This window comes from Andrena cerasifolii, chromosome 6 (assembly GCF_050908995.1).
Source record: "Andrena cerasifolii isolate SP2316 chromosome 6, iyAndCera1_principal, whole genome shotgun sequence".
NCBI classification, from domain to species: domain Eukaryota; kingdom Metazoa; phylum Arthropoda; class Insecta; order Hymenoptera; family Andrenidae; genus Andrena; species Andrena cerasifolii.
The window spans coordinates 1,619,441-1,646,556 of record NC_135123.1 but is presented as its reverse complement, the minus strand read 5'-3'; the positions used below and the strand labels follow the sequence as shown (position 1 = coordinate 1,646,556).

Here is a 27,116-nt window from a genome sequence, read left to right as displayed (position 1 = left end):
CATCCGATATATCCCGGGAGACGAAAACTCAGTGGCCGACGCCCTGTCGAGGATCGACGCGGTTGCATTGCCGGTCATAGTCTCCATGGAGGAGCTCGCAGAGGCGCAAAAATCCGACGACGAACTAGCCACATTGGTTGGAGGTAATACAGCGCTGAAACTACAACAATTTATTTTGAACGGCACAACATCACCGGTACACTGCGATTGCTCGACGGAACGCATAAGGCCGTACGTGCCAACTGCGTTGCGGCGAAGAATTTTCGACGCGGTCCACGGCCTGGCCCACCCCAGTGGACGTTCAACGAGCAAACTCATTCGTGAGAAGTTCGCCTGGCCTGCAATGGATCGCGACATCAAGACGTGGTGCCGCACGTGCCTCCCCTGTCAGAGGGCGAAGACCCACCGGCACGTGAAGATGCCCCCAGCGAAACCAGCAATCCCGGATCAGCGTTTCCAACACATACATCTGGACCTAATAGGGCCTCTCCCGGTATGTAAAAGCTACCGTTACTGTTTAACGTTGGTCGATCGTTTCTCCAGGTGGCCAGAGGCCATTCCACTCAAAGACGTCACCGCCGACACCGTAGCCACAGCGTTCTACGCTCACTGGGTGGCAAGGTTTGGGGCTCCGCAGGTCATCACGACGGACAGAGGTGCTCAGTTCGAGGCCGCTCTCTTTCGAGCGCTCACCAACCTCCTAGGCTGTAAACGAATCCGCACAACAGCGTATCATCCAGCTTCTAATGGACTTGTGGAAAGGTGGCACCGGACTCTAAAGGCAGCAATAATGTGCCACGAGACGTCGACCTGGGTGGACGCCCTTCCAACGGTGCTCCTTGGCCTACGCACCTGCTTCAAGGAGGATATCAAATCCTCTTCAGCAGAGCTGCTATACGGAACGACACTGAGGATACCGGGGGAGTTTTTCGACGAAGAGGACCCACCTGAGGACCCGCAGATTTTTGTCGAGAAGCATCGACAGTACATGAGGAAGCTAAAACCGCGCCCGACGGCACATCACATTAAAAACGTGCCGTTCGCCTACAAAGACTTATATACGTGCACACACGTGTTCGTGCGCGAGGATGCGGTGCGACGACCTTTGGAAGCCCCATATTCTGGGCCTTTTAGGATCCTGGAGAGACTGGACGACCGAGTTTTCAAGGTGGACGTGCACGGGAACCCAAATACAATCAGCATCGAAAGACTGAAGCCAGCCTACCTTCCCAGTGAGGACTTTGACCTCAACAACCCGGGCCATTCTCAGCAGCCCCTCAAGACGTACCCAGCCAAAAAGACCGTACGAATCGCGACGCCGTCGCTGGAAGGGGGGTGATGTGGCGCCGCAAGCGCGCCATTCAACGCAAACGCGCTGCAAGAACGCGTGCTCGCCACGCTAGGGAATTGTAGGCTGACAAGCCAATCAGCGGCGAGAACGGCGACACCACTAGTGTTGCTCGGAACTTTAGTTTTTAAGGATTGGATCTCTCCTCGTGGCATTTCCGCTTTTTCCACGGGCAACGCTGCCACGAGGTTTCTTTGACTGTACCTGAGTTATATATTAAACTTTTATCGTTCGTTATTTACTCGTAGAATATTTCATTTTTGTGGACCTGCCCCGGCACCAGTGCCTCCGTAGGAAAGTACCCCACAGACTGCCAACGTGGATTCATAGCAAAACTGAAGCGACAGCTGGATATACGAGCCATAATAAAAGCATGATGGAGTCAATGTATGCATTTTCGGACGATTGTAGGTTAGGTTATATTCATTTTAGGCATACATTGACTACGAACTGCTGGGAACTGTATACATTTACTAAATTAACGCTTTTACACTAACACATACATCACTTGAAATCGCTGTCGTATTTATGTTATAATTATATGGCCACATTATTGGAAATAAAAAAAGAGAGATTGAAACTTTTTTACTAATACTGGAAGTATTGATTTACTGATATCATCTTTTCAGAATATGGATGTTACAATAATTATTTGAAATATTGCTCTTACTATTATTATTTTTTATTCTTCCGACTATTGTATATAACATATAATAAGAATAAGTCTCCAAATCAGTCAACATTTGACTCCCTGACCTTTTTTGTAAACCTTTACGGTCCTATCTCCTAAGTTAAATAGTCCTTAGATAATATTTAAAATGCAGGCAGGGCTACAAAAATAAAACAACATAAAATAATAGATGTGACTTATTCTAATTTCACTCAGCAAATACCTATATATTGAAAATAGGAAAACGTTTTTGTTTAGAGCGTGAAGTTTAAATTACAACACAATCGGCTGGTGAAATCCAGGGCACAGTGTAAAGGAATTTGAGCAGAAAGAAAAGAAAATTCGACATTGTATCACGTTTGCTCTCATTATGATTAAGAAAATGTTATCAATATTTGAAAAAAAAATGTTTATGCGCAAAAAACTAAAAGTAAAAAAAGTTAAGCCCTTATTATTATTGAAAAATCGTTGTGTATCTGCAGGGTTGCCAGCAACATTATGCAGGACCACTTATTTAGCGGAGAGGAACACCCACAGGAGTGGTGGTAATGTGTGCGTCAGCAACGTCTTCACGCATACGTTACCACCACTCCTGTAGGTGTTCCCCTTCCACTAAGTAAGTGGTCTTGCATAATGTTGCTGGCAACGCTGTGTATCTGTGTTAGCAGACCGAGGCGCTGGCTTTATTTCTCGGCTGCTATGACCCCCGTTCTATCCTTCTCTTTTAGGACCCATCGACAGCGAAAAAATGACCGCGAGCCTCCGCGAGCATCGGAGAATAATGTTCGCTGAATACCTATACCTACTTACATCGTACAAATTAAATTTCGAACCGAGGTTCGATGCGACAGAATTTACTGAATACGTGTAACACTCCCTCCTTTTTAATCTTTTATTACTTACGAATTACCATTTGGGATTTTGGTGAAACTGGTATATGTCTTTAGTGATATACAAACGTATGTCACAGGTTTTTAAAAATTTTCACAATTGTGGAAATTGACTTTTTTTTCATTAAATTATAACTGTTGAACTAAGAAACAGATAAGAATGAGCTTTTGGGTGCTTACAGTGGGGAAATAAGAGTACCTAATAACAAATACGACACTTAAAAAGAACAAATTTTAGACCATTTATTTTGAAATTGTTCTCAACAAATGCAATTTTATACTACCAGGACACTATTTAAAAATTTGAAAAAAATGAGGATATAGGGCTACTTGTGCTCTTTACGGACACGTTTTTAGAAACGCGGAGACTTTAAAATTGGACGCATGCAAATTAATTGAACGTGACGCCGCGTCGCTCAGCACCGGCTCGTCTGGCTGAGCCGTGCGTACTACAATATGCAACTATCTATTTCTTTACTTCCTAACCTTGCGTGGCCTTGAAAGTCATTGCATACCATATGGTTAAATTTGTCGAGCCGGTGCTGGGCGACACAGCGTCACATTTAGTTAATTTTCATTTGGCCAATTTTAAAGTGTTCGTATTTCTCAAAACGGGTCCGTAAAAGGGACAAATAGGACTATACCCTTATTTTTTCAAAATTTTAAATAGTGCCCCACTATTAAATCATGGCGTTTGTTTAGAACAATTGCAAAATAAATTTAAAAAAAATTTTTTTCGTGAAATAATTTTTATTAGGTACTCTTATGTCTTCATTGTAAGCACCCAAAGGCTCATTTTGATCAGTTTGTTAGTTCAACAGTTATAATTTTTTGAAAAAAAGTTAACATTATATTTCAAAGAGCTGTAAGATCCACAATTTTTGACATTTTGAAAAATCCGTCGAGATATGTCTATATATCCCTAAAGACTACAACATATCCAAGTTTCATCTAAATCTGAAATGTTACTCCGAAAAGTGTCCGATTTCGCATGGAATGGCCCATGTATTTCACTGGGCTCAGAAATATCATTTCAACTACCACAAATGCAGGGTGGAGGAGGTACCCCTTCCATGACGCCGACCGGACTACTGAAAATGCGCAGGCTGAATGCGCGTGATTATTATATGGCTGGTTCCTCAAAGTGACAGAAAATATAACCGATGTATATGTTATATGACAATAAATGTTTAGTGGCTATTTCGTTCTTTTACGCTATATTTGTGAACCTTTTATCATCCTTTCAAAACATTATTATTACGCCGTAGTAATAGTATCTTTAGAAAATCGGATATAGCATATAGGTTATATTTTCTGTCACTTCGAGGAGCCGACCACATAATAATCACGCGCATCCAGCCAGCGCATTTTCACTAGTCCAATTCAACATGCAACAAATTGTATACATAATGTTTGTTTATAACTGCTTTCTGCATAGGACGTGTAATAAGTGTATTTCATGTTCTGTTTCGATGCTTTACTAATAAAAAAATGTCTAAACTAACAAACTTCATTTTCTGGGGACATCTTCTCATCCATATTTTCTTACTGCTAACGTAGAATATTGTAGCATAAGCACATTTTAAGTAATTAAAATGTACAATGAATTTTCTACGTTTGCAGTACCAGCCGACTATCCATTTCAATTTTTATAAGTACAACGCAACAGCTGAGAATTTCTTCCCTTATTCAGAATAAAATACGGAAATAGCAAACAGTTCCCTCTCGCGTGCACCAGGTAGCGACGTATCTATGGGTAATACCATTTCAGTGCAGAAAAAACCTGCTGTAATACCGACCTGCCAAATCGGCCAGGTCACGTGACGTGTCTACCCCCTTAAAGATCGCAGAATAAGGTCGAAAATCGCTGATTTCGGAATTTCAGGATTTTTGAATTTTTACTACAGGTTCAGAAAAAAAAGTTGGAACAACGACCCTTACCATTTTTTTTCATTATTCCGACCAATTCCAATTTTTTTTTCAAACCGACGAAATGCGTCGCTTAACAAACTAATCCCAGCTTCTCAAAAAACTAAAGTCGCTTGGGCCAATTCTAAAAAAGTTATGCGATTTTAAATGGTACAAACTTTCTTTCGTCCGCCACCATGTATAAACCTTTAAAAGAATTTTAATAACTGAAAAAATTAAATGTAAAAAATATTACGTAAGGACGGGGGAAGGAATATCAAATCTTACGTATTATTATACTGGGGGAGGGAGGGGGTAAGAATTTGCCAAAATTACCCTTACGTAATTTAAGTACGGCCCTTAATTCGGGGAACACTGGAATTCTAATCGTGTTTGTTTGGACTCATTGTCATCGACATAAACTCACCAATCCATCAGCAATTCTCACATCAAGCTATAATACGAAATATGAAAATTTTCATATTCAATACTGGATGACACAAGTTAGGGATTGCAATACCGGGAAACTAGTAAACCGCGAGAAATACCCTCAAAATTTTACCTGTCATTGGATAAATTACGTATAATAATATAGCGCATATATGTGCTCATTATTTCCATCGACATCTACTACGTTATCAGTGAAAAAAAACACTTCAATTACTAATAAAGGCGAAAACCGAAGTATCTCATGAAGAACCAACTCTGATCCAAAAGAAAACTAAAAATCTGAATGAAGTCATTAAAAAATGGACGTATTTTCAAGTAGAAAAGTAAGGATAAAATATATATAAATGGCATATGGTTTCTTAATGCCTACCCGGCCAACAAGAGTAGAATCTGAGAGCGCTGTATCCGTGGCTGGATTATTTTGTACAAAAACTAGGTCGCGATCAGGAAACCAAAGTTTAGACGAATTATGTTTTTTGCGTGCTTATTTGTTAAAAAGAATTGTTAAATAAAAAATATTTAATTATGTATTTAAGTTAAGATTCTTTTCATTATTTTCGTGGTGACGATCCATATTAATAAGTATTGTCAATAGTTATACAAATATATCTATTTTGTGGTATAGGTATCTGTAAGTTCAATCTGTTAGCAACTCAGATTAATTTATAAGATGTTCATTTAGCCTTCCTTCTACCTTGCCCCGCAGAAAAATAAAGTAAATAAGGATAGGTATGATAACCTAACAAACAGGAAGCTAGGATGTATAGACGAAGTTATCCAGTGTGTTATTTGCAAGCAGAGTTGGGAATTAACTAAATAAAAAATTATTTAAATAAGGATCAAATAAAAGTTACTTTAACTTTAGATTATTCGACGAATAAAGTTAATTTTTTTATTCGATGAGAATTTATTCGACGGACAAAGTTAACTTTTTTATTCAACGAGAATTTATTCGATAAATAAAGTTCATTTTTTATTCGTTATTCGAAATTTTATTTAAATAAAAAATTGGCCCATTTCTGTTTGCAAGGAATCATTTGACAAAAATTGGGTGCAGTGTACCGAATGTGAAGGTTGAGCACACGTCGAATGTACAGATCAGGAGAATATTAATTAAGTATTATACTTGCGATGTTTGTACAAATAAAATTTAAAAAGACTTGTATTGTGCCAATTAAATGCCTTTTTATTAACATTGTTAATCATTTAGACCTAAAAATCTACTAATTTAATAGTTGGTCAGTACTGGACGACAATTTTTCGTTTCCTAGAAATTACAACTTTTTTGCTTTTGCGAATTATCAATTCTTATTATTAAATTTCATAGAAATAATTTCCCTCCTCTTAAGTTCCATCTATACTATAAACACGTTTTTGAATATCTGATTTTGATCGACTCTACCCCAAGATATAACAAAAAACCTTAGAGCGGTCGGTACTGCACGATTCTCCCCTATCATTTTATATTTTATGTTCAGAATAGTTTTATTTTCATATATTTTTTGCAATGCTCGATTAGAGTTCAAAAAAAGTTTTTTGTAATGTTTACTCTTATATTTTCAATACCTTAAAAAAATACCGGTAAACTGGTTTTGATTGAAAATTTTCGAATTTACCGAATTACCGGTAATTGAAAAAGTCAGTAATTTTGCAATCCCTAACTCAATTCGACGTCGACCGAGGGTCATCCGCTGTTGCTTTCTTTCACTGACTCCCTTGTTTACGTTCAGTCTCCTTGTCACTATGGCACGGATGATGTATAAATTGTGACAAATAAAAATACGGTGGCTGATTCGGGTTCGCGGCACGGTCGGGACATGAACGGATATATATAAATGGACTTTTATTCGAAAATTTAATTCTCATAATTATCATCTTATCTCGTTTTTCCGACGAAAATAATCCTAAGCAGGACATAATCCGGGCTACAATGAACAAAATTACATAAAAAATTTGCAGAATTTAAAGCCAGTTTCGTTAAAATATAGTTCGATTTGGGGCTGCACTTCCAAATGGCTCCAGTGGCAGATCGACACAAGGTTTGAGGGGAGGGGTGGGGAGGGTGTGTGGACCTCAAATCTAAAATTGTTGCTTCGGGAATTTATTAGTTTCCGAGATATTAATAAAAAAAAATTAAAAATTTCTGTTGACTTATTCCGACACAACGCATTCCACTTTCGAACTTGTTTTGAGTATTAGTGTTGGTTGGGGCCAGAGCAGTACAGGGTAAGGTGGAACGAAATATAGGAGCAAAATATTTTTTTATTATTCATGACTTCTAATAATCGGTAAAAGTTACCTTTTATAATGCTATTTAAGCTGTGAAAATTTGATCTCAATCAACAAATTTTTTGAGGTGCCTCAAGGCATTAAAAAATTCATATTTACTGATTGTGTGACTTTTGAATGGCTTGCGGCACCTCAAAAAATTTGTTGATCAAGATCAAACTTTCACAACTTAAATAACTTTATAAAAGGCAACTTTTGCCCACTATTAGAAGTCATGAATAATAAAAATATATTTTGCCCCTATATTTCGTTCCACCCTAGTACAGGGGGAGCGCGCCCGCTTGCGTGCGCGTAAAGGCCGTAAAGCATGGTAGTGAACCGATGTGAGTTTGGAGATTTGAACCAGAAACTTGTGGATGCGATCCATCCTATTATACAGGGTGGATTTCTATTACTCTATTGGTACTCAATACCCTACGGGGGTGATTCTACAGGCCAAAATAAAACGAAAATATAGAATACAACTTTTTAATATCGCGCTTCGTTTTCGAGAAAATTGGCCTTGAATTTCGCTAAATACGCCTTTTCGCCGCCTAAGGGGGAACCCGGAGGTAAAGGGAACGCGTCCAGCTGTGCGTAGAACAGATTGGGGGGAGGCAGGATAAACCGACCAGAAAAAAATAAATTGTAAAAAATATTAACAATATTTTTTTTATTAATATTTCGGAATCTAATAAATACCCGAAGTTACAATTTACGATTTAGGGTCCACACCCCCTCCCCTTAAACCTCGTGTCGATCGGCCACTGGGGCCATTCGGAAGTATATCCCAATTTAGATGGTAGTTGGTGTCTTTTATCTGGGAGATTGCCCAGAATCCAGTGGTGTCATTTTCTCATCGATATGACAAATAAAAAATTCGACTTTTTGTAAAATTGATGACACATCGCCCGAACGACCCTAAATAGGCAGGGATTTTCTAAACCTCCTCCTATTTCAGTTACATTTGATTCGATTCAGCTACACCCCTCCCACACTATCCGAAACTTAGAACTCGAAATTCACGATTTTTCGGGAAACAGGTTCAAAAGTTTTGTTAGACAACAACCGCTTTTTCTATAATACAGCAAATGAGCGATATCTCTGTCCTTGGTCGTCATGTTTACAATCGTCTACGCCTTCTCTATCCTTCACGACATGTTCTTTCCTCCTCGATGATGGCTCAAATAAACACGCAGTCGAGTGTTATTCGAATTTCGAATCCTTCGAATAAATATTGGAATAAAGATACAGATACGGAACTCTCTTCGAATAAAAAAATTATCTTTATTCGTCGGATAAATTCTTATGCAATAAACTTATTTATTCCTTGCTGGTCGAATAAAGGTAACTTGAATTATTCAAGCTACAAATAACGAATAAAGATATAGTAGGTATCTTTTATTCGACTCGTTATTTAAATAATTTTTTATCTAGATAATTCCCAATTCTGGTCGCAGGCACGAACGGAACTGCGGAACTACCCTACTCGGGCCCTCTCGCCATATTCGCTGAAGTGTTTTCTGTAAAATAAGCCTATCTCTAGGCGGTAATGTGCATATTTAACGTCGCAGTAAGCTGTTAAGCCGCGTATTCACCTGTGCATTCGGCGCGGCACCGATTTTTTGCTTGTTCAGTGTTCAGCGCGCGTTCGGGCCGATCCGCTTGCTGGCAGTCCATCAAAGCGCGCATTCGGGTCCGAACAATACCATGAAATGGACGCCGCAAATTTCACTCAACTCCGAACGCGCGCTGAGCTCCGAACGAACAATAAATCGGTGCGCGCCAAATGTACATTCGGAGCGCATACAGGTGAATACGCGGCTTAAGGGGACGTTCCGGTCTAAAAGTCGATTTTTTTTTTCATTTTTCGATTGTTCAACATTTTAGGAATATGTGTTCAAAAGGATTTTTTGAAATTCGTAAAATTCTCGAAGTTCTAGGCATTTGAGTAGCGGCAAATGCATGGGTAACACCTGGCCACTCGGCACTTACGTAAAACTTTAAACGCGTTTTTCTCGAAACAGTGTTTTCGAAACGGTGGGACCTGTATTTCCAAAAGTTATCCGATTCGACTGAAACTTTTTTTATTTTGAAGAAGATACTTCTGGCTCGGAGGGAAACCAGAAAAAATACAAAAATGTAAAATTTACAATTTCCAAAGGCGTTGAAAGGACGAAAAATATAGGGGATAAGTGATTTCAAACTTCAAGTGTCGTTATTTTCTTTAAAAATGTAATTTTTGTAATTTTTTCTGGCCCCCACAGCCAGAAGTATATTCTTCGAAATAAAAAAAGTTTCAGTCGAATCAGATAATAACTTTTGGAGATACAGGTCCCACCGATTTTGATCAATTTTTTGACGCCTTGACTTTAACGACTCCCCAGTGCCGTCTGCAATGATTAATTATAAAACAAAAAATATATATCCATAATTTAAGACATCCTTTATACAATGCAAAAGTCCCATTAAATTACATATAGTAGTTTTTATTTAATTAATTCCTAAAGATCACCTATTTTTGGGGTCTCTAGACCGGAACCTCCCCTTAAAAGACAGCGGTCCACCCCGTTTCGAGTAAGCGAGCCACGCGCTCTGCTATAACGATCGGCCGACCGTTGTACCACCCGTTTTCCATATTACTTCAATAAGGCCGAAAAATAATATCGACAGGTCTCGTACTCGTCCCAGTGGTGTCATTTAGGGGTGTGTGGGTACCCGAAATTACGGGAGCCGACATACTTGCTTAAAAATTCTTACATCTGATCACACCGCAAAATAACAACTTAACAGTTTTCATGTCTCGGGTACCCGCAATGGGATCAGATGTAAGAATTTTTAAGCAATAAAATCGACTCCCAAATCGCAACTATAAAATTAATTGTAGTTACGCCTTTTATTAGAGGAAGTGCAGCATATTTGCAATACTTGGTAATTTGGAATACCGAAGTATCTAATAAACTACTAACGTTATCTAATTTGTAACACCGTAGATAATAGCGGCTAATGATTTGTTAACGAATAACATATGTCAAAACGTTAGAGTGAAACACTTTATCTACTCATTTGCACGTTCCTTCTATGGTTCCGTGTCAGTTTAGCGATAATTTCGAGAATACAAAGTGTGACATGAAATTTTAGGCTTCAATGCCATGTTGCTAATTCGGAATACCGAAGGTGAAGGTAATTTGGGATATTCCAAAGCTTAGCGATGCTTTTGTTTCACGCGTAACGGTTACTGCGACGCCGGTTTGAGCCAGCGCTGCCCACTTATATTTACCTAAGATTATTCCTATATTGTGATCTTTTAGCCTGATTAGATCATAAAAGAAAATAATTCTATTATCTACAATAATCTACGTGTATTTTTTAAGTTTATAAAGTGAAGGTAAATTGGAATACCGATATTCCAAATTACCTGCACCTTAACGAAATTGATACTTCCTGTCATTTTTCATTTAAACCAAAGTTTCAGCTACTTTTTGTTTTTTATTATTCCTGAAAATTTGAAATATAAAAGTTTATTAGTTTCACTATGATATTATGCAGTTTTATTTGTTCCTATCCTCTGCCGTAATTTTTTATTCCTCTTAAACAAACTGATATTTCAAATATACTTCACTTCCTCTACTAACTAAATAATTTTTTAGCCTGTCTTCGCCAGGCATTACTATCCTACATAATAAGACGCGTAAGATAACTACAATTTTTGTTGGAAACTCTGCCTAAATTGTACAACTTTTGCGTAGCAGAAGGGTCTCTGTACCTGCCTACTTGGTCTCCTGAAGGGCATTTCAAGGGGCCTAAGAAACGAAATAATTCTCGCTATTATTACAACAACTAATGTGTGACAAAGACCCCGAATCAAAGAAATTTGTGGAGCATATTCACTCAATGCAGTAGCGGCTACTACATTGTACATAAATACCTGTTTTAGGCCACAGGTACTACCCATTATCAAATTTTCCAGGTTTTTGATATTTTACGGCATCTTTGGGTGCCGAGGAAACTTCATGGTGAGTCTGAACCTTGTAGGTCATCGGGAAGTACGAAAAAAAGCTTCTGGAAAGATTTTGCTAACAAACGAACACCCACCTTAAGCGTCTTATTATATAGGATACCGATGGCATAACAGAAAATACTGAAAAGCATTTTTCTCAGAACCACCTTTTGACCAGATACGCCTATTCTAATTAACACGGCAGAAGAATAGGTTAGTTAAATTCTTCTGCAGGTATAAATGACATCACTGAAACGGGTACGAACAATGTCGATATGGTGTTTGGGCCTCATTGAAGTAATATGGACAGCGAGTGGTACGGTCGGCGCCCACCGTTATAGTGAGGCGCGCGGTTTGCTTACCTGAAACGGGGTAGACAGCTGTCTTTAACAGCTTACTGCGACGTCGAATATGGTCATCACAGCCTAGAAATAGGCTTATTTTATAGAAAACACTTAAGCAAATATGGTAGTATTTTTTCGGATTTTTAAAATTGTGACCTTGAGTCGAATTTTGTAAAACAATTACTTTGTAATTTTCACTGCTATAAAAATGATTATTTAAATTGAAAAAAAATATTCAGGAAGGCCGATCCTTCTTGATTAAAATAAGAAAGGAATCAACTCAATCCGACAAATAATTTACGAGATATAAATTCATAAGTACAACCCATTTTCACGATAACAGACAAAATTCGCAAAATTCAAGGTCCTGTATTTTTTAAACATATTCAAAATCGGCAAAATGATGACTCAAACCCCTCTCCTCTCCCTCCAGTTTCACGAGGGCTATAACATATTCCATTTTGAGCAAAATCCCAGACATCGAGGGGAAAAAGTGATCGATTTGGCATGGAATGCCATCACAGCGCGCAGTGGGAGAAAATGACACAGTCAGAGTCAAAAATTGATTCCCACGCCAAATCGAAATGAAAATTAACGAAACTTGGTATACTGGGGTATTAGGTATCGCTGATTACGAATCCGTTGCACGATTTTTGAAAAAGAAGATGGCGGATCTAATATGGCCGCTCAAACTCGGCCAAAACTAGTAAAATAGGAATCATACGAACGAAGTGTTGTTTCTTGAAATCCTGAAGCTGTAACTTTATATTGTATGAGTCTAGAAAGTTGCATTATACTGTATAGAATGCTATGCTAACGAATAGTTGTTAAAAAAAATTATGTTAAACGATTTGATTAAAAATGTAGTAAAAACTAAATTAAAAGCAGTAAAAACTAAAAAATAATTCTTTTCTTGTACTTCAATTTTGATGGTGTTAATATCACTTTAAATAAAATTGTGAGGCACCATGTGCAACCAGAAGTTGCAGTATTTAAAGTGATTCATCTCTTGTTATGAAATATCGTGCCCCACGATTTTATTTAAAGTGATATTACCACCATCAAAATTGAAGTACAAGAAAATAATTATTTTTTAGTTTTTACTGCTTTTAATTTAGTTTTTACTACATTTTTAATAAAATCGTTTAACATAAATTTTTTTTAATATATTTTTTATTTTCTAGTTTTTAGTGTTTGTGGATTTACATTTCGCAGCTCAGACTTCTTTACAAATATCTTTTATTGCTGTATACAGTTTAACAGTTTGCTTAGACTGTAGTGCTACAGTCACTAAAAAATAATTGTTTTCTTGTACTACAATTTCGATGGCGGTATACTAAGAACGCCTGCAAAGTTTTAGTTTTACTATTCGTACATACGTGACGATAAATTTCTCGATAAATTGAGTATTTTCGGTAATCGCGATGCGACTAGCGTCCTGAACGCAGCGGCTTTTTGTCGTTTTCGTAAAAGAACGCGAGTGGCTGATTTCAAGTCGTTTGGATTTGTGGTTATGGGTTATATTTATTGATGACTGGGTAATTTTTTCACCCGTTCGGTGTTAATTTTTTTTTTAAATATTATATTATCATTCAAACTACGCATGCTTGCAAAGTTTCAAGACAATTGGATAGTTGGAAGTGGGTTAAATTTCAGTTGCCAGATTTGAATCATACAAACATAAAAACAAACATACAAACATACAAACATACATACAAACAAACATACAAACATACAAACAAACAAACAGAGGACCGCAGCTGAATATAATCGTTTTAAAATGGTAGATAACAATAGAAAAACCAACATTATTTACTAATTTTATCATTTCCGCGTCAAATACTGCAAATACATGATTAATCTAACCATTCAATATATATCGGAGACGAAAATAAAGATTATTGACATAAAAAAATGTTAGTAGAATTGTTTATTAATAATTTGTTTAAACAATTTTTGAACAGTGACAGTGAAATCCATTTCATACAATGAAATTGATTATATTTTGTTGTAACATTACTATAAATAATTTATTGTTATTAAACAATTTGTTACCATAATAGATTTCAGTAATATTCAATAACGATAAGTGCAATTTGGAAGGTACATTGTTTTTATGACGTAGGCACCCACTAAGTAAGGATTCTTGGAAATTTCATCTCCAAGGGGCTGAAAAGGGGTAAAATGTATTTTCTCGGACTCCTTAATATCTCTTAGGCCTTATTAGATATCACCTTGGTTTTCACTTATAACGGTTGCCCACACAAATGCCTAAAACTCAATTTCAGGATTTTGCCCTAACCACCCCCTAAGGAGTGAAATGTGTTTTCACGTAATCTTCAAAATCTCTTGGGCTCGATTAGATATCAATTTGGTTTTTAGTTAAAAAGGTTGCCCCCACAAAGGTTATCAACAAATTTCACCGCATTGTCCTAATCAACCCCTAAGATGGAGAAAAGGGGTATAATTTGTGTTCACAGATCCCTCAAAAGCTCTTCGGTACGACTCGATATCGATACTTAGTTTAAGCCTAGCAACACAAATACCTAAAAACCAATTCCAAAATTTTACTCTAATCAACCATTAAAGGCTTAATTCTGGATCTGGTGTACTAAGTGTATACTGAATTGGGGCATCTCAAGTTTTGAATAGTAGGTGTGAACGAACATATACATATGTATATAAATGTTCGTTACGCAGAGGTTACTTTACCGAACTTACACAAAAAATTGCTACAAAAAAAAACAGATATAAAAGTAATTCCTTTTAGTTATTCTATCGTACCGAAGTACGCGTATTTTGCTAGCCCAGTATTTGAACTTTTAACCCTAAACCCAGTATTGGAACTTTTTAAACTTTTTTTTTACATTTTTTAGTTTTTGTGTTTTATAAACACAGTTTACCCCTTTTCACCCCCTTGGAGATGAAATTTCCAAGAATCCTTACTTAGTGGGTGCTACGTCATAAAAACAATGTATCTTCCAAATTGCACTTATCATTATTGAATATTTCTGAAATCTATTATGTTAACAAATTGTTTAATAACAATCAATTGTTTATAGTAATGTTACAACAAAATATGATCAATTTGATTGTATGAAATGGATTTCACTGTCACTTTGTTAACAAATTGTTTAAACAAATTATTAATAAACAATTCTACTAACATTTTTTTATGACAATAATCTTTATTTTCATCTCCGATAGATATTCAATAGTGAAGATTAATCATGTATTTGCAGTATTTGCCGCGGAAATGATAAAATTAGTAAACAATGTTGGTTTTTCTATTGTTATCTACCAGTTTTTAACAACTATTCTTTAGTATAGCATTCTATACAGTATAATGCAACTTTCTAGACTCATATAATATAAAGTTATAGCTTTAGGATTTCAAGAAACAAAGTTTTTCGTTCGTATGATTCCTATTTTACTAGTTTTGGCCGAGTTTGGGCGGCCATATTGGATCCGCCATCTGCTTTTTTAAAAATCGTGCAACGGATTCATAATCAGCGATACCTAATATCTCATTATACCAAGTTTCGTGGATTTTCATTGTGATTTGGCGTGGGAATCGATTTTTAACGCCGATTGTATCATTTTCCCTCTCTGTGCGGCGGCGATAATCAAGACGACAAAAATGCATGACCCCACAATACTGCTGCGTTAATTCGAAAGGGCGTATCTGCAACTTTCGGTTAAATTCAGTTATTGCTGCCAGGTAGCAGAAAAATAGTTTATCTGCATGTGTATTAAATAAGAAAGCCATATCTGTATTAAAACTGAAGATATAACAGTTTATATTTCGAACGTATTTGAAATCGATGCCTGATATCGGGCGTATCTACCAAAGTTTCCTTTGGAGTTTATTAAATATTTTACGGATTTGTCACAAATATTTAGATACCTTTTTATCCAGATTTAATATTTAACCTAATCCGATTTTATAGCACAGGGTTGACTAACTGGTGGCTCGCGGGCTACCGGGGGCACCTCCACCTTGCTGCTATGCTGAACGGCCCCCCTCCATACCTACCAGACTCTGACGATCGCAGTCGAGAAGAGAAGGAAAGAAGGAGAAATCCACTACGATCGTCAGAGTCTGGTCGGTATGGAGGGGGGTCGTTCAGCGGAGCAGCAAGGCGTAGGAGCCCCCGGTGGCTCGCGAGTCACCAGTTAGTCAACCCTGTTATAGCATATCGATGGCATAGCACAAAATACTAAAAGTCATTTATCTCAGAACCACCTTTTGACCAGATACGCCCTTTCGAATTAACACGGCAGAATAGCGAAATAGTAAATATACAAAAAATAAAAAAGATTTTAATGTAAGATTAATAAGTGTTTGAATAACATTTTCATGCGATCACTAATCATTAATAACAACTGATTATGTAATTTTGATATAATTGCAACAATATACGAAAATACGTTGAGTGAAAGTTAAAAATGTAATTTTCTGGATATAAAATTTTGCTTTCTCAATATCAAATATTTTATATAATCACCCATACTTTTCATAATTTCTCAGAAATCATGTTATTTAAAAATTACAAAGGGTTTATCTCGTTGATATATTTAAATAAATAATAAATAAATTATTCTTAACTGTAAAATACTTGCATAAAATTTATAATAAAAATCTGATGATACTAACTTGTAGCCAATTTACAGTACTTGTCCATCTGACGTGTCAACTCTTCTTGATTTTCAGGATTAGGTTCTGTTAATTTCGCCGCAAGCGTTTGTTTTATTTGACTTATGCCTTGAATTAACCGCTCTGCAACAGGATTTATGGACCTATTAGATTATTCTATTCTCCAATGTTTAAGAAATTGATTGCATTGGATAAATAAAACTTCAAAACAGTATTAAAAAAATGTGTAGAAACCTATATGCTTATAATATGAATGTAAAAAAGTATACAAAAAATACAGAACGTATTTTGGATACATGTATATCTACACACCTATTAGTTTAATGGATTTTTTTTAAGAAACTTGCCACAAACGTGATGACATCGAAATTTATAATCAAAATTCTTTATTTCTACGTGTCTCACTTGACAAGAAGATAAAACCCTTATTTCCCTTTGTCTCCAGTCCAATGTGTTATTATGCAGTATTGTCAACGAGGTCAACCTTGTGCTTATCAGCGCATTGCATTGCATTTGTATGGACCATGCATACATATTGCGACATCGACGAATAGATAATAACTACAAAGTGAGAGAATTGTTTCATACACAAAAATAAATAATCAATATTGGAACAAGTTTTTGTGGAGAGGGAAACAAACGATACTGCTACGACGTACAGTTCCGCTTAAACTTTTTATCTTCTTGTTAAACAAACAATATAGAAATAAAAACATATTGACCAGAAATTTCAAATTTACAGGTTTTTAAAAAAGATCTCCACCAAGGAAGATAAGCTTCATCTTTGCATATACATATATTATTGTGTTACTGAACAGAAGACTTTTTTAAATAAAATATTTGGGAGGAAGTTGTATTTAGCAATAAATCGGCTCAAAAAAGGAATAACCTTTTTTTAAAATGTGTCATAAAAATTTATTAATTCCGATGTATGCTTTTTACTACGGTAACTGCTCGCAAACAATATACAGGGTGTCACGCAATAAGTATAAAAGCAAGACGAAAATGTGGTATAGCATATGTTTATACGAGCCTTTGTTTCCGAGAAAATCGGGTTTGGAAACTTATTTGGTATTCGTGCTTTTCAGTGAGAAGTCTGATTGTATAATAGTCTAAGAGCTGGCTACATAGGGGTCAACGTGACTCAATGCAGTCACCGTTCTTACTTAAAAATGTTGGATTAGTATTGTCAAATACGAAATCGCTGGTCTGCCGTGTCAGTCCGGGGAACTAACGCAGGGGTGGGCGGTTAAACAGGTAAAATTTCTAGCGCAATAACGTCATTCTTGCAGTTCTGAAATTTCATGTACTTATTGTTTACGCATTTAATGAACGATATGCAAAATGGCAGACCTCCAAGTGGAGGATATGACCTTGGCCCTAAAGGCTGCCGTTGCAATATGCGGCCGGTGGCGGTGCCACTAGCTAGTGCAAGGGAGAAACAGATGTGTACTTCTCACTTGCACTAGCGCGCAAGCCACGTATCGCGCTTTTCATCGACGTGTGCCGAGGTCTTATCCTCCACTTGGAGGTCTGCCATTTTGCATATCGTTTATTAAATGCGTAAACAATAAATATGGGAAATTTCAGAACTGCAAGAATGACGTTATTGCGCTAGAAATTTTACCTGTTTGACCGTTCACCCCCGCGTTAGTACCCCGGACTGACGAGGCAGACCAGCGATTTCGTATTCGGCAATACTAATCCAACATTTTTAAATAAGAACGGTACCTGCATTGAGTCACGTTGACCCCTATGTAGCCAGCTCTCGGTCTATAATTCAATAGCGAATATAGTACAGCTGTAGATAAAATGAAAATCCTTGCGCAAACATAAGTCGAAACTGAGGACTCTTTTCTCAACAAAGCTTCATTTTCTAAAATGTGACCAGCTTTAACCGTGCAAGTACTTGACAGATTTTCAAAATCAGTATTTTCGAAAACAAAGCGTCGTCTGAGAAGAAGTTATTCCTCAATTTCGACTTATTTTTGCATAAGCATTTTCATCTACAATTGTAACATATTTATTGTTGTAATCCTCTAGTTACCAGCCGGGTGTTCACGTTTCTAGAGAATTTTAATCGATTTCCTCTGAAACGAAGGCTTCTGGAAAAAAATTATTTTAATTTTCAATTTAAAATAAAATTTAAGGCGCCCCTTTTGCGGTTGTACTATTCATTGCGGGGCACTCTGTTTATACCAAATAGAACACGTAACTGAAACCACTTCGATAACTGCGTAAATAATGTGTTTTGCGAAAATAGGTTCAGATGAATGTTATGTGGCTCGAAAGGAATCACATTTATAATGCACTATTCAATTTTTATTATCATTTACTCTTTCAAAGATCTCAAGGTTACCTTCAGTTTTTGAAATGGATCCATATATTTTTATTATCGTGTTCTTGTAGCTGATGAGAAGAATTCATCTATGTACGTAGAATGTTTCGATCATCACATGACTTTCGATAAGAAAATTCCGTATTCAATTGGTCGCGAGTGCAAGCTGTCGGCGAAAAAATAAAACAAAAGTGAGAATACTACGCGTTGTACTTTCTCGTGCTCGAAACCGATTGAATGTGGAATCTTCGTGTCAAAGGTCACCTGAATGTTAATATGTTACACAAGGATGAATTTGTTCGTTCAGTAACTACAAAAATCCGGTGATAAAAACTTGAATTAATTTGAAAAAATAAAGGTGATTTTCAAATCTTCAAAACTACAAGATATAGAATAAACTTAAATAGTGTATTGAATGGTCGCCTTCAATTTATATGGAGCTATTACTCTATATTTGTAATGTTAACATACTAAAAAATATAGAAACATATGTCAGTGACTATTATAATTAATTATATCCTTTCAATGGAGAACTCGAACAGATTTCGGGGTAAGTTTTCGTAGAATGCTGAAATTTGAATGTTTTGTAGTCTTTAGTGATATTTAAACGCACCTTAAAAGATTTTTCAAAATTTTGAAAAATGTCGATTTTACAGCTGTTTGAAGTAAAGTGCTAACTTTTTTTCAATACATTATAGCTACGGAAATACTAAATGGATGGAGATGAGCATTACGGTGCTTATAGAGAAGACATTGAAGTTTTAAGAAAGAATTATTTCAGTTTAAAAAAAAATTGAACCATTTTTGTGCAATTATTTTAAATATCACTAAAAACTACAACATATTCAAATTTCAGCAATTTACGAAAACTTACTCCGAAATCTGTCCGAGTTCGCATGGAATATCCCAATGAAAAGGTAAGGTTGACTCTTGTAATTACTGAAACTTCAATGATAAACAAGAACCTATCGTACCCCGATGAAAAGAAGTCGGTCGAAATGTCACAGGGGCAAGAGGGGTTCTTCGCTCGCATTGACTCCCGCCGCCCGTGTCCCGCTGCTTTGTATTCGTCGACGTTGTCGCGCTGGCCAATAGCGACAATACGTGTACCCTACGCGGACCTATAGGGATAAGCCATTCGGACCCCAAAGTTTCTCGCTGACTTCTTTTCATCGGAGGACAGTAGTTTATCCACATATAAATAGACTATAAGTACTCAACTGTGCTCCTGTTCAAGGCCATGTAGTTTTATTTTATTGGCCTCATGTTGTGCTTTTTTCTTCAAGCGACATGCACGAGAAGCAAGCTTATTTTTTTCTTTACGCGTTTTGGGTCTCGCTGTGAATGGTAACTCCGAAACAGGTGTCATATCGTTTATAATACGGGAAAGTTTATCCAATTCGCGACCAATACTATACAATTTACGTGGGTTAGGGGTCAGATCATTCCCATCTCCTTTCCGTGCCTTTCCACTGTGCTTGATTCCACGAAGCGCACAATGAGGGCTAAAAACAGGATCCGTGGCTTCATTTAATATATGTGGATCTTCGAGGCGCGCTCTTGCAACGAGTCTCTGCCCTTTTGGTCCTTTTGCTTGTACGTTATACTGCCAAAAATATCGTTCTTTTTTGCTGTGTTTATTATCTCGATTTGAATCCATACTCCCACTGACTACTCTGCTTCCAGTACTTTGATCTTCACCATCACTACCAACTGTGTCTATAAAAATACGCATTTGTAGTACAACTCCTATTAACTTCCTTTATCTTACGTGAAATCAAAGGTTTACAGCCACGACAAATCAGAAACACATGAAGAATTTGTACAAAGAATTTACGATGTAAGTCATAGCATTAAAGCTATAATGTTCCAAATACAGTGGCGGATTTAACAGGGCGGCCGATGAGCAGTTGCAGCCTGGGCCCCCGCCCAGAAGGCTCCCCAGGGCCCACACCTTAACCCTTTGATTACGAAACGCGTATATATACGCTCTCACAAGTCTATCAATATATACGAAAGAAAAACTGAATATTTTTTATTTATTTGCAATTATTTATTTTTTTAACCCCTAAGAATGGTATCAAATCTCCGGGTACCGGTTTGGTCAGTAGGTAGTCAATGGACAACCAGTCGCAGCGACTGATATGCGAATATCGCACCGTTTGTATTGATGGTTCTCTCCGAGAGTGTGCCGCAGTCAAAAGGTTAAAAAAGTTATGATTTTATCCAAACTATATTTTTTCTGTACTACTACACTAAGACCGTTTTTAGTAAACTAACTCATCATTTTCTTGGAAAAATGGACTCCTTCAGAAGGCCACCTAGGGCCCATCCTTAAAAAAAGAATGATTTTATCCAAACTATTTTTTTTCAGTGATACTGCCCTTAGCCTGCTTTTAGTAAACTACCTTTTCATTTTCCCGAAAAAATGGGCCCCTCAGAATGTTTGCCGCCTGGGCCTTTTTTCTTAAATCCGCCACTGCCCAAATACAATGGTAATATTCACAACAATGCCGGCTAATATTATGTGAATAAATGAAGGGTCGCCAATTTGAACACTGTCTTCAAATTTTGTGCAAAATCAAGAGAATAAAAGAAAAAAAAATACGTCTGGAATACCGTTTTACTATGAGTATGTTTATTTAATGTGATATTTGTGATATAATTGACTAACAAAACGAAAAAATATGCAATATTCATATACGAGCAATAACATACCGTTATCACTGCTATAGTCGTCATAATGATCACTGTCATCGTCACTATCTTCGTAACCTTCATCATGACTAAGATGATCGATATGATAAAGTGGATCTGGACTAAGAGCTCCTCCAGTACTTAAACTGCTTGTTGAACCCGCTTCAACAACACCAAGACTACCAGTGCTCAATAAATGTGGTCGTGGTTCTCTACGAGTCCATATTTGTTCCAGTCCCATTGTTCGGGTTGGAGCAGACATTGACAGTCTAGAAACCTTAGATTTGTTACTCGTAGTACATCCAACATTTATTTGCCTGTACGTCGAATTATCAAAAGGATTTTCACATCTTCTCATTAATAACTCATGAAGGGCGGACTGTCCATTTGGCCTGATCATAGGATGTGATGACGTCGAAGAACTTGCCGTTGAACTACCTTTAAAAGGATTATCTTTATTATCGATTGAAAAATATTCTTCATCTCTTTTTATGAATTGAGACTATCTTATGAAGATCACAAGGAACACAATATTATACACCAATGTTAAGATGACTTTAATAACTTGAAAATGTTTTCAAAAACACTTTTTTAAAGTGATAATAGTCCAAATAATTCTAGAGTCACGTAACATATCACTTTCTAAAAATCTTAATAAATCGCATAGAGACATTCATTAAGGGGACCTTCCAGTCTAGAGCCCAAAAAATTAAGCGATATTTAGGAATTAATTAAAGGAACACTACTACATATAATTTAATAGGATTTTTTGCATTGTATTAAGGATGTCTTAAGCTATAGATATATATTTTTGTTTCATAATTAATCATTGCAGGCGGCACTGGAGAGTCGTTAAAGTCAAGGTGTCAAAAAATTGATCAAAATCGATGGGACCTGTATCTCCAAAAGTTATTATCTGATTCGACTGAAACTTTTTTTATTTCGAAGAATATACTTCTGGCTATGGGGGACCAGAAAAAATTACAAAAATTACATTTTTAAAGAAAATAACGACACTTGAAGTTTGAAATCACTTTTCCCCTATATTTTTTGTCCTTTCAACGCCTTTGAAAATTGTAAATTTTCCATTTTTGTATTTTTTTTTGGTATCCCCCCCTAGCCAGAAGTATATTCTTCAAAATAAAAAAAGTTTCAGTCGAATCGGATAACTTTTGGAAATACAGGTCCCACCGTTTCGAAAACACTGTTTCGAGAAAAACGCGTTTAAAGTTTTACGTAAGTGCCGAGTGGCCAGGTGTTACCCATGCATTTGCCGCTACTCAAATGCCTAGAACTTCGAGAATTTTACGAATTTCAAAAAATCCTTTTGAACACATATTCCTAAAAGGTTGAACATTCGAAGGATATACTTCCGAATGGCCCCAGTGGCCGATCGACACGAGGTTTGAGGGGAGGGGTGGGGAGAGGGTGTGGACCCTAAATCTAAAATTGTAGCTTCGGGTATTTATTAGTTTCCGAAATATTAATAAAAAAATATTGTTAATTTTGTTTACAAACTATTTTTTTTAACTGCGTACACGTAGCCCTAATGGGGATCCATCCTGCCCCCTTCCCAATTTATTCTACGGACAGTTGGCCGCGTGCCCCTCAGGCGCCTAAAAGGCACGCGTATTTAGCTGAAATTCAAAGCCAATTTTCTCGAAAACGAAGCGCGATATTAAAAAATTGTATTCTATATTTTCGCCTTATTTTGGCCCATAGAAGCACCCCCGTAGAGTATTGGCTATCAATAGAGTAATAGGTATCCACCCTGTATAATAGGATGCATCGTATCCACAAGTTTCTGGTTCAAATTTCCAAACTTACATCAATTCGCTACCATGCGTCACACGCCCGCAAGCTGGCGCGCGCCCCCCGACCTAATCTAGCCCCAACCGATACTAATACCCGGAACAAGTTGAAAAATGGAATGCGTTATATCAAAAGAAGTTAACAGACATACTAAAAGTTTTTTATTAATATCTCGGAAACTAATAAATTCCCGAAGCAACAATTTTAGATTTAGGGTCCACACACCCTCCCCACCCTTCCCCTCAAACCTCATGTCGATCGGCCACTGGGGCCATTCGGAAGTATAGCCCATTCGAAAAATGAAATAAAAAAAAATCGACGTTTAGACCGGAAGGTCCCCTTAATTTTCAATCTTATCTCTGTAGAAGTTTCAATTTAAGGCTGACAAATGAAATGAAAGTTGATTGTTAAAGTATAACGCTTAAGCATCTTCGAGTTGGTTTTATAATATCCTGTTTGTTAAAAATGCGCTTCATAAAATATATGTTATAAACATGAGAAGCGAAAGATAAAGTTATGTATAAACCTGCGACATTACTGGTTCCTGGGCTTGGAAAAGTATTCGGACTAACTGTCTCTAAATTATCAGAAACATTGATATTTATATTCAGATTAAATCCATGTGCATTTATGTATGTTGGACAGATATTACGATACGTCGATCCAGACTGTGGAAAGCTACTCGGAGCAAAACTGATATTGTTATCGTTGAATAATGGACCAACTGATTGAGCTGCATTAACATCTACTTTATACGGCTGAATCCTTTCTTCTGGCAAGAGTAGATCGTCGAAATTTAAATCGCCAAGAAGTGTATCGTCATTGGCATTTAATTCAGCAAGAGTGGGACCCTGAATAAGATCTGCTTTGTCCACTTGAAATATATCGTCATCTTCCATTTTAAAAGAAACATCCAATTGATCAGAATCCATCTTAAATGGAGATTCTATGAAGTCTGGACGATTGGGCCATATCGAGGGTACAGTTAACGGGGATGGTGAAAACTGATCGTATATGCCCCTAGTACCCCTGTGACCTCCAGGAATTGGTACCGATGCGCTTGATGGACCCATTTCTTGATTAGGCTCTTGCTTTACTATACCATCCATTGGGCTCGTTTCGATTTCGGAAAATAACTCAGTGTATCCAAATTCTCCCATTAACAATAAACGCTTAAAATTAATTGGATTCAAGATTAATAATTAGAATACTGACTGAAAGTACAATATAGGTTATTTATCACCAAACACCAAGAAACTTACCAATTATTTTCCTTTCGAATAATCAAGTATTTTGTATGTATTTGGTGGCACGAATATCAATCTTTAAATATTAGATACTTAAATAGTAACAGGCTATATGCGCTACTGCATAAACTCGTGAAATTAAATGGTAATCGAACTAAACCAAACAAGAACCAATTTAGACACCGTGCACGTTTATAGTGCTCAATTTACAGTCGAAGTGAGGTAAGTAATAAAACTTAAAATGACGGTTCGCCCGTTTGCATAGTTCTTGTTATTATAGATTAATGATAAAAGTCATCAATCCATGCGCCTACATAGTATGTTCACTGCCCGCACATGAAATGACCATGACTTTCGTCAGCAAATATTTTTCGTAGACAACGACATTGCCTCGCGAGATTTTCTCAGCTTAATATTTGAAACCTCCAAAGTCCTTTCCTTTGGGGGAACGATGCGTTATGGAGAAGAATGCACGTCACAGTCTATTTGTACACTACTTCCCTTAGCTACGCACCAAAAACTAATAAAATCCACTTAAAAAACACAGTTTGTTATTGTTTTGCTACAAGATTTCGAGACAGTATCACTGATATTAACATAAATAGGGAACGATCACATGACAATAGTCGAATCCCCGACCAATGAGAAGATCCAGCCAATCATAAATGAACCTTCGATCTGTCAGTCATTTATGATTCGCGAATTTGTTAGGGATTATGTACCTACACACGGTGATAGCATGAAAAAAATCATACAATACTATATACATATGTAAGTGCAAGCTTCATTATGTATGCATGTATGTACATTTATGTACGTACATACACGGGCAAAGATCGCGAAAATCGCGAAGATGAATTTTGGATAGGCTCGCATTTAAGTATACGTACACACATAGCACGTCATAAACATGTCAATTGTACGTCCTTTATAGGTCTGGACGGCTTTAGACGCTGTGTGCTATTTGGGATAGCAAATTCGGTACCTCGCCTTCACTCTGCAGTGGTGCCAAAAAATGATTTGGATTGGTTGTTTCTGACAGAAACGAAGATAGCTCCATAAGAATCAACCAATCCAAGTTATTTTCTGGCACCAGTGCAGAGTCAGTGCGAGGTAGGTATGCACCGTTCCCAACGATGCATACCTTTCTCCGTGTATACCTGGGGCGGTATTCATAAACGATTCTTAAGCAAATGCTTAATATCATCTTCTGGAAGACGATCCTATTAGAATAAGCAATTACTTATATCTAATAAGATTACCTTAATAGCCAATTCGGTACCTTGCACTGACTCTGCACTGGTGCCAGAAAATGACTTGGATTGGTTGTTTCTGATAGAAACGAAGATAGCTCTATAAGAATCAACCAATCCAAGTCATTTTTTAGAACCAGTGCAGAGTCAGTGCGAGTTACCGAATTCGCTATAAGTCACGTCTATGAATCTAGGCCGGATCTTAAGCAAATGCTTAAGGCGATCGTAAGCTTCAGACACGTTTGTGAATACCGTCCAGAGATCGTGGATTGATTTTAAGGGCGATATTCACAAACGTGTTTTAAGCTTAAGATCGCCTTAAGCATTTGCTCAACATGCCGCCTAGATTCATAGACGTGGCTTAAGATAATCTTATTTGATATATATCTATATTTGATATAGATAATTTGATTATTCTAAGCAAATGCTTAAGATCATCTTAAGCAACGTCTATGAACTCCTGATGTCTTAAGTGAAATAAGATCGTCTTCCAGAAGATGATCTTAAGCATTCGCTTAAGAAACATTTATGAATACCGCCCTTTAGTTGCGATTGGATGATCGATCCGATTCCTGTCTTGAGAATCGATTAATAAAATCGAAAATCGTGACACGAAAGATCGATCTTTGAAAGATCGATTTTAAATCGACTGGACAGTAATATAGGCGCCGTGCAGAAACATAGGGCGGTATTTTCAGTCGGTACTTATTCTTAAGCAAATGCTTAAGCATTCGGCATCCTTTACTGGCTACTAGGCTAGTAGAGGATGCCGCATGCTTAAGCATTTGCTTAAGAATAAGTAGCGACTGAGAATACCGCCCTATGACACATTTACGACATTTAAGTCACGTGTCGTGTACAAAATAAAAAATTCGTGTCTTTACCCACCACTGCCTACCACTAGTTGCACGTGGCCGCAATTTGCCGCCATTCACTGCCATTGTCTCTGACTATATCTGACTGTCAGCTAACATCAGCAATTGTCAGTAATATTAACCTATCTTGTTGTGTTAAACCGTCTACAGCAATAAAAGATATTTGTAAAGAAGTTCTGAGCGTAGAGAAGTTTCGTGTTATGGACGTACGAGATGTAACAGATGGACTGTAATCTTGATATATAATAAAAAAATTCTTTAAAACAATTTCATTACCTTTTTCTTATTCATAAAACACACTTTTATGAATAAGAACTTAATTAAATCGAAGAGACCAATAGAAAAACATACAGAAATAC

General features: G+C 36.9%; 3 protein-coding genes across 3 annotated transcripts in view; 1 reads left to right on the top strand and 2 right to left on the bottom strand.

Annotated features, from left to right (window-relative positions):
* The window catches only part of Reptor (repressed by TOR), a 38,832-nt gene extending 13,585 nt beyond the window's left edge, over positions 1 to 25,247 (bottom strand). The window contains exons 1-5 of the mRNA XM_076814077.1: positions 24,645 to 25,247; positions 23,909 to 24,554; positions 21,592 to 22,008; positions 20,095 to 20,592; positions 16,536 to 16,658 (exon numbers count right to left, since the gene is read on the bottom strand). Of these exons, the coding sequence (XP_076670192.1) occupies positions 16,536 to 16,658; positions 20,095 to 20,592; positions 21,592 to 22,008; positions 23,909 to 24,542 (1,672 nt within the window). The 5' untranslated portion in view covers positions 24,543 to 24,554; positions 24,645 to 25,247. The remainder of the gene's footprint in view (positions 1 to 16,535; positions 16,659 to 20,094; positions 20,593 to 21,591; positions 22,009 to 23,908; positions 24,555 to 24,644) is intronic.
* LOC143369726 (meckelin) overlaps positions 1 to 27,116 on the bottom strand; it is a 292,527-nt gene that overhangs the window by 167,052 nt on the left and 98,359 nt on the right. The gene's annotated exons all lie outside the window — the stretch shown is intronic.
* LOC143369795 (uncharacterized) overlaps positions 1 to 27,116 on the top strand; it is a 281,266-nt gene that overhangs the window by 176,249 nt on the left and 77,901 nt on the right. The gene's annotated exons all lie outside the window — the stretch shown is intronic.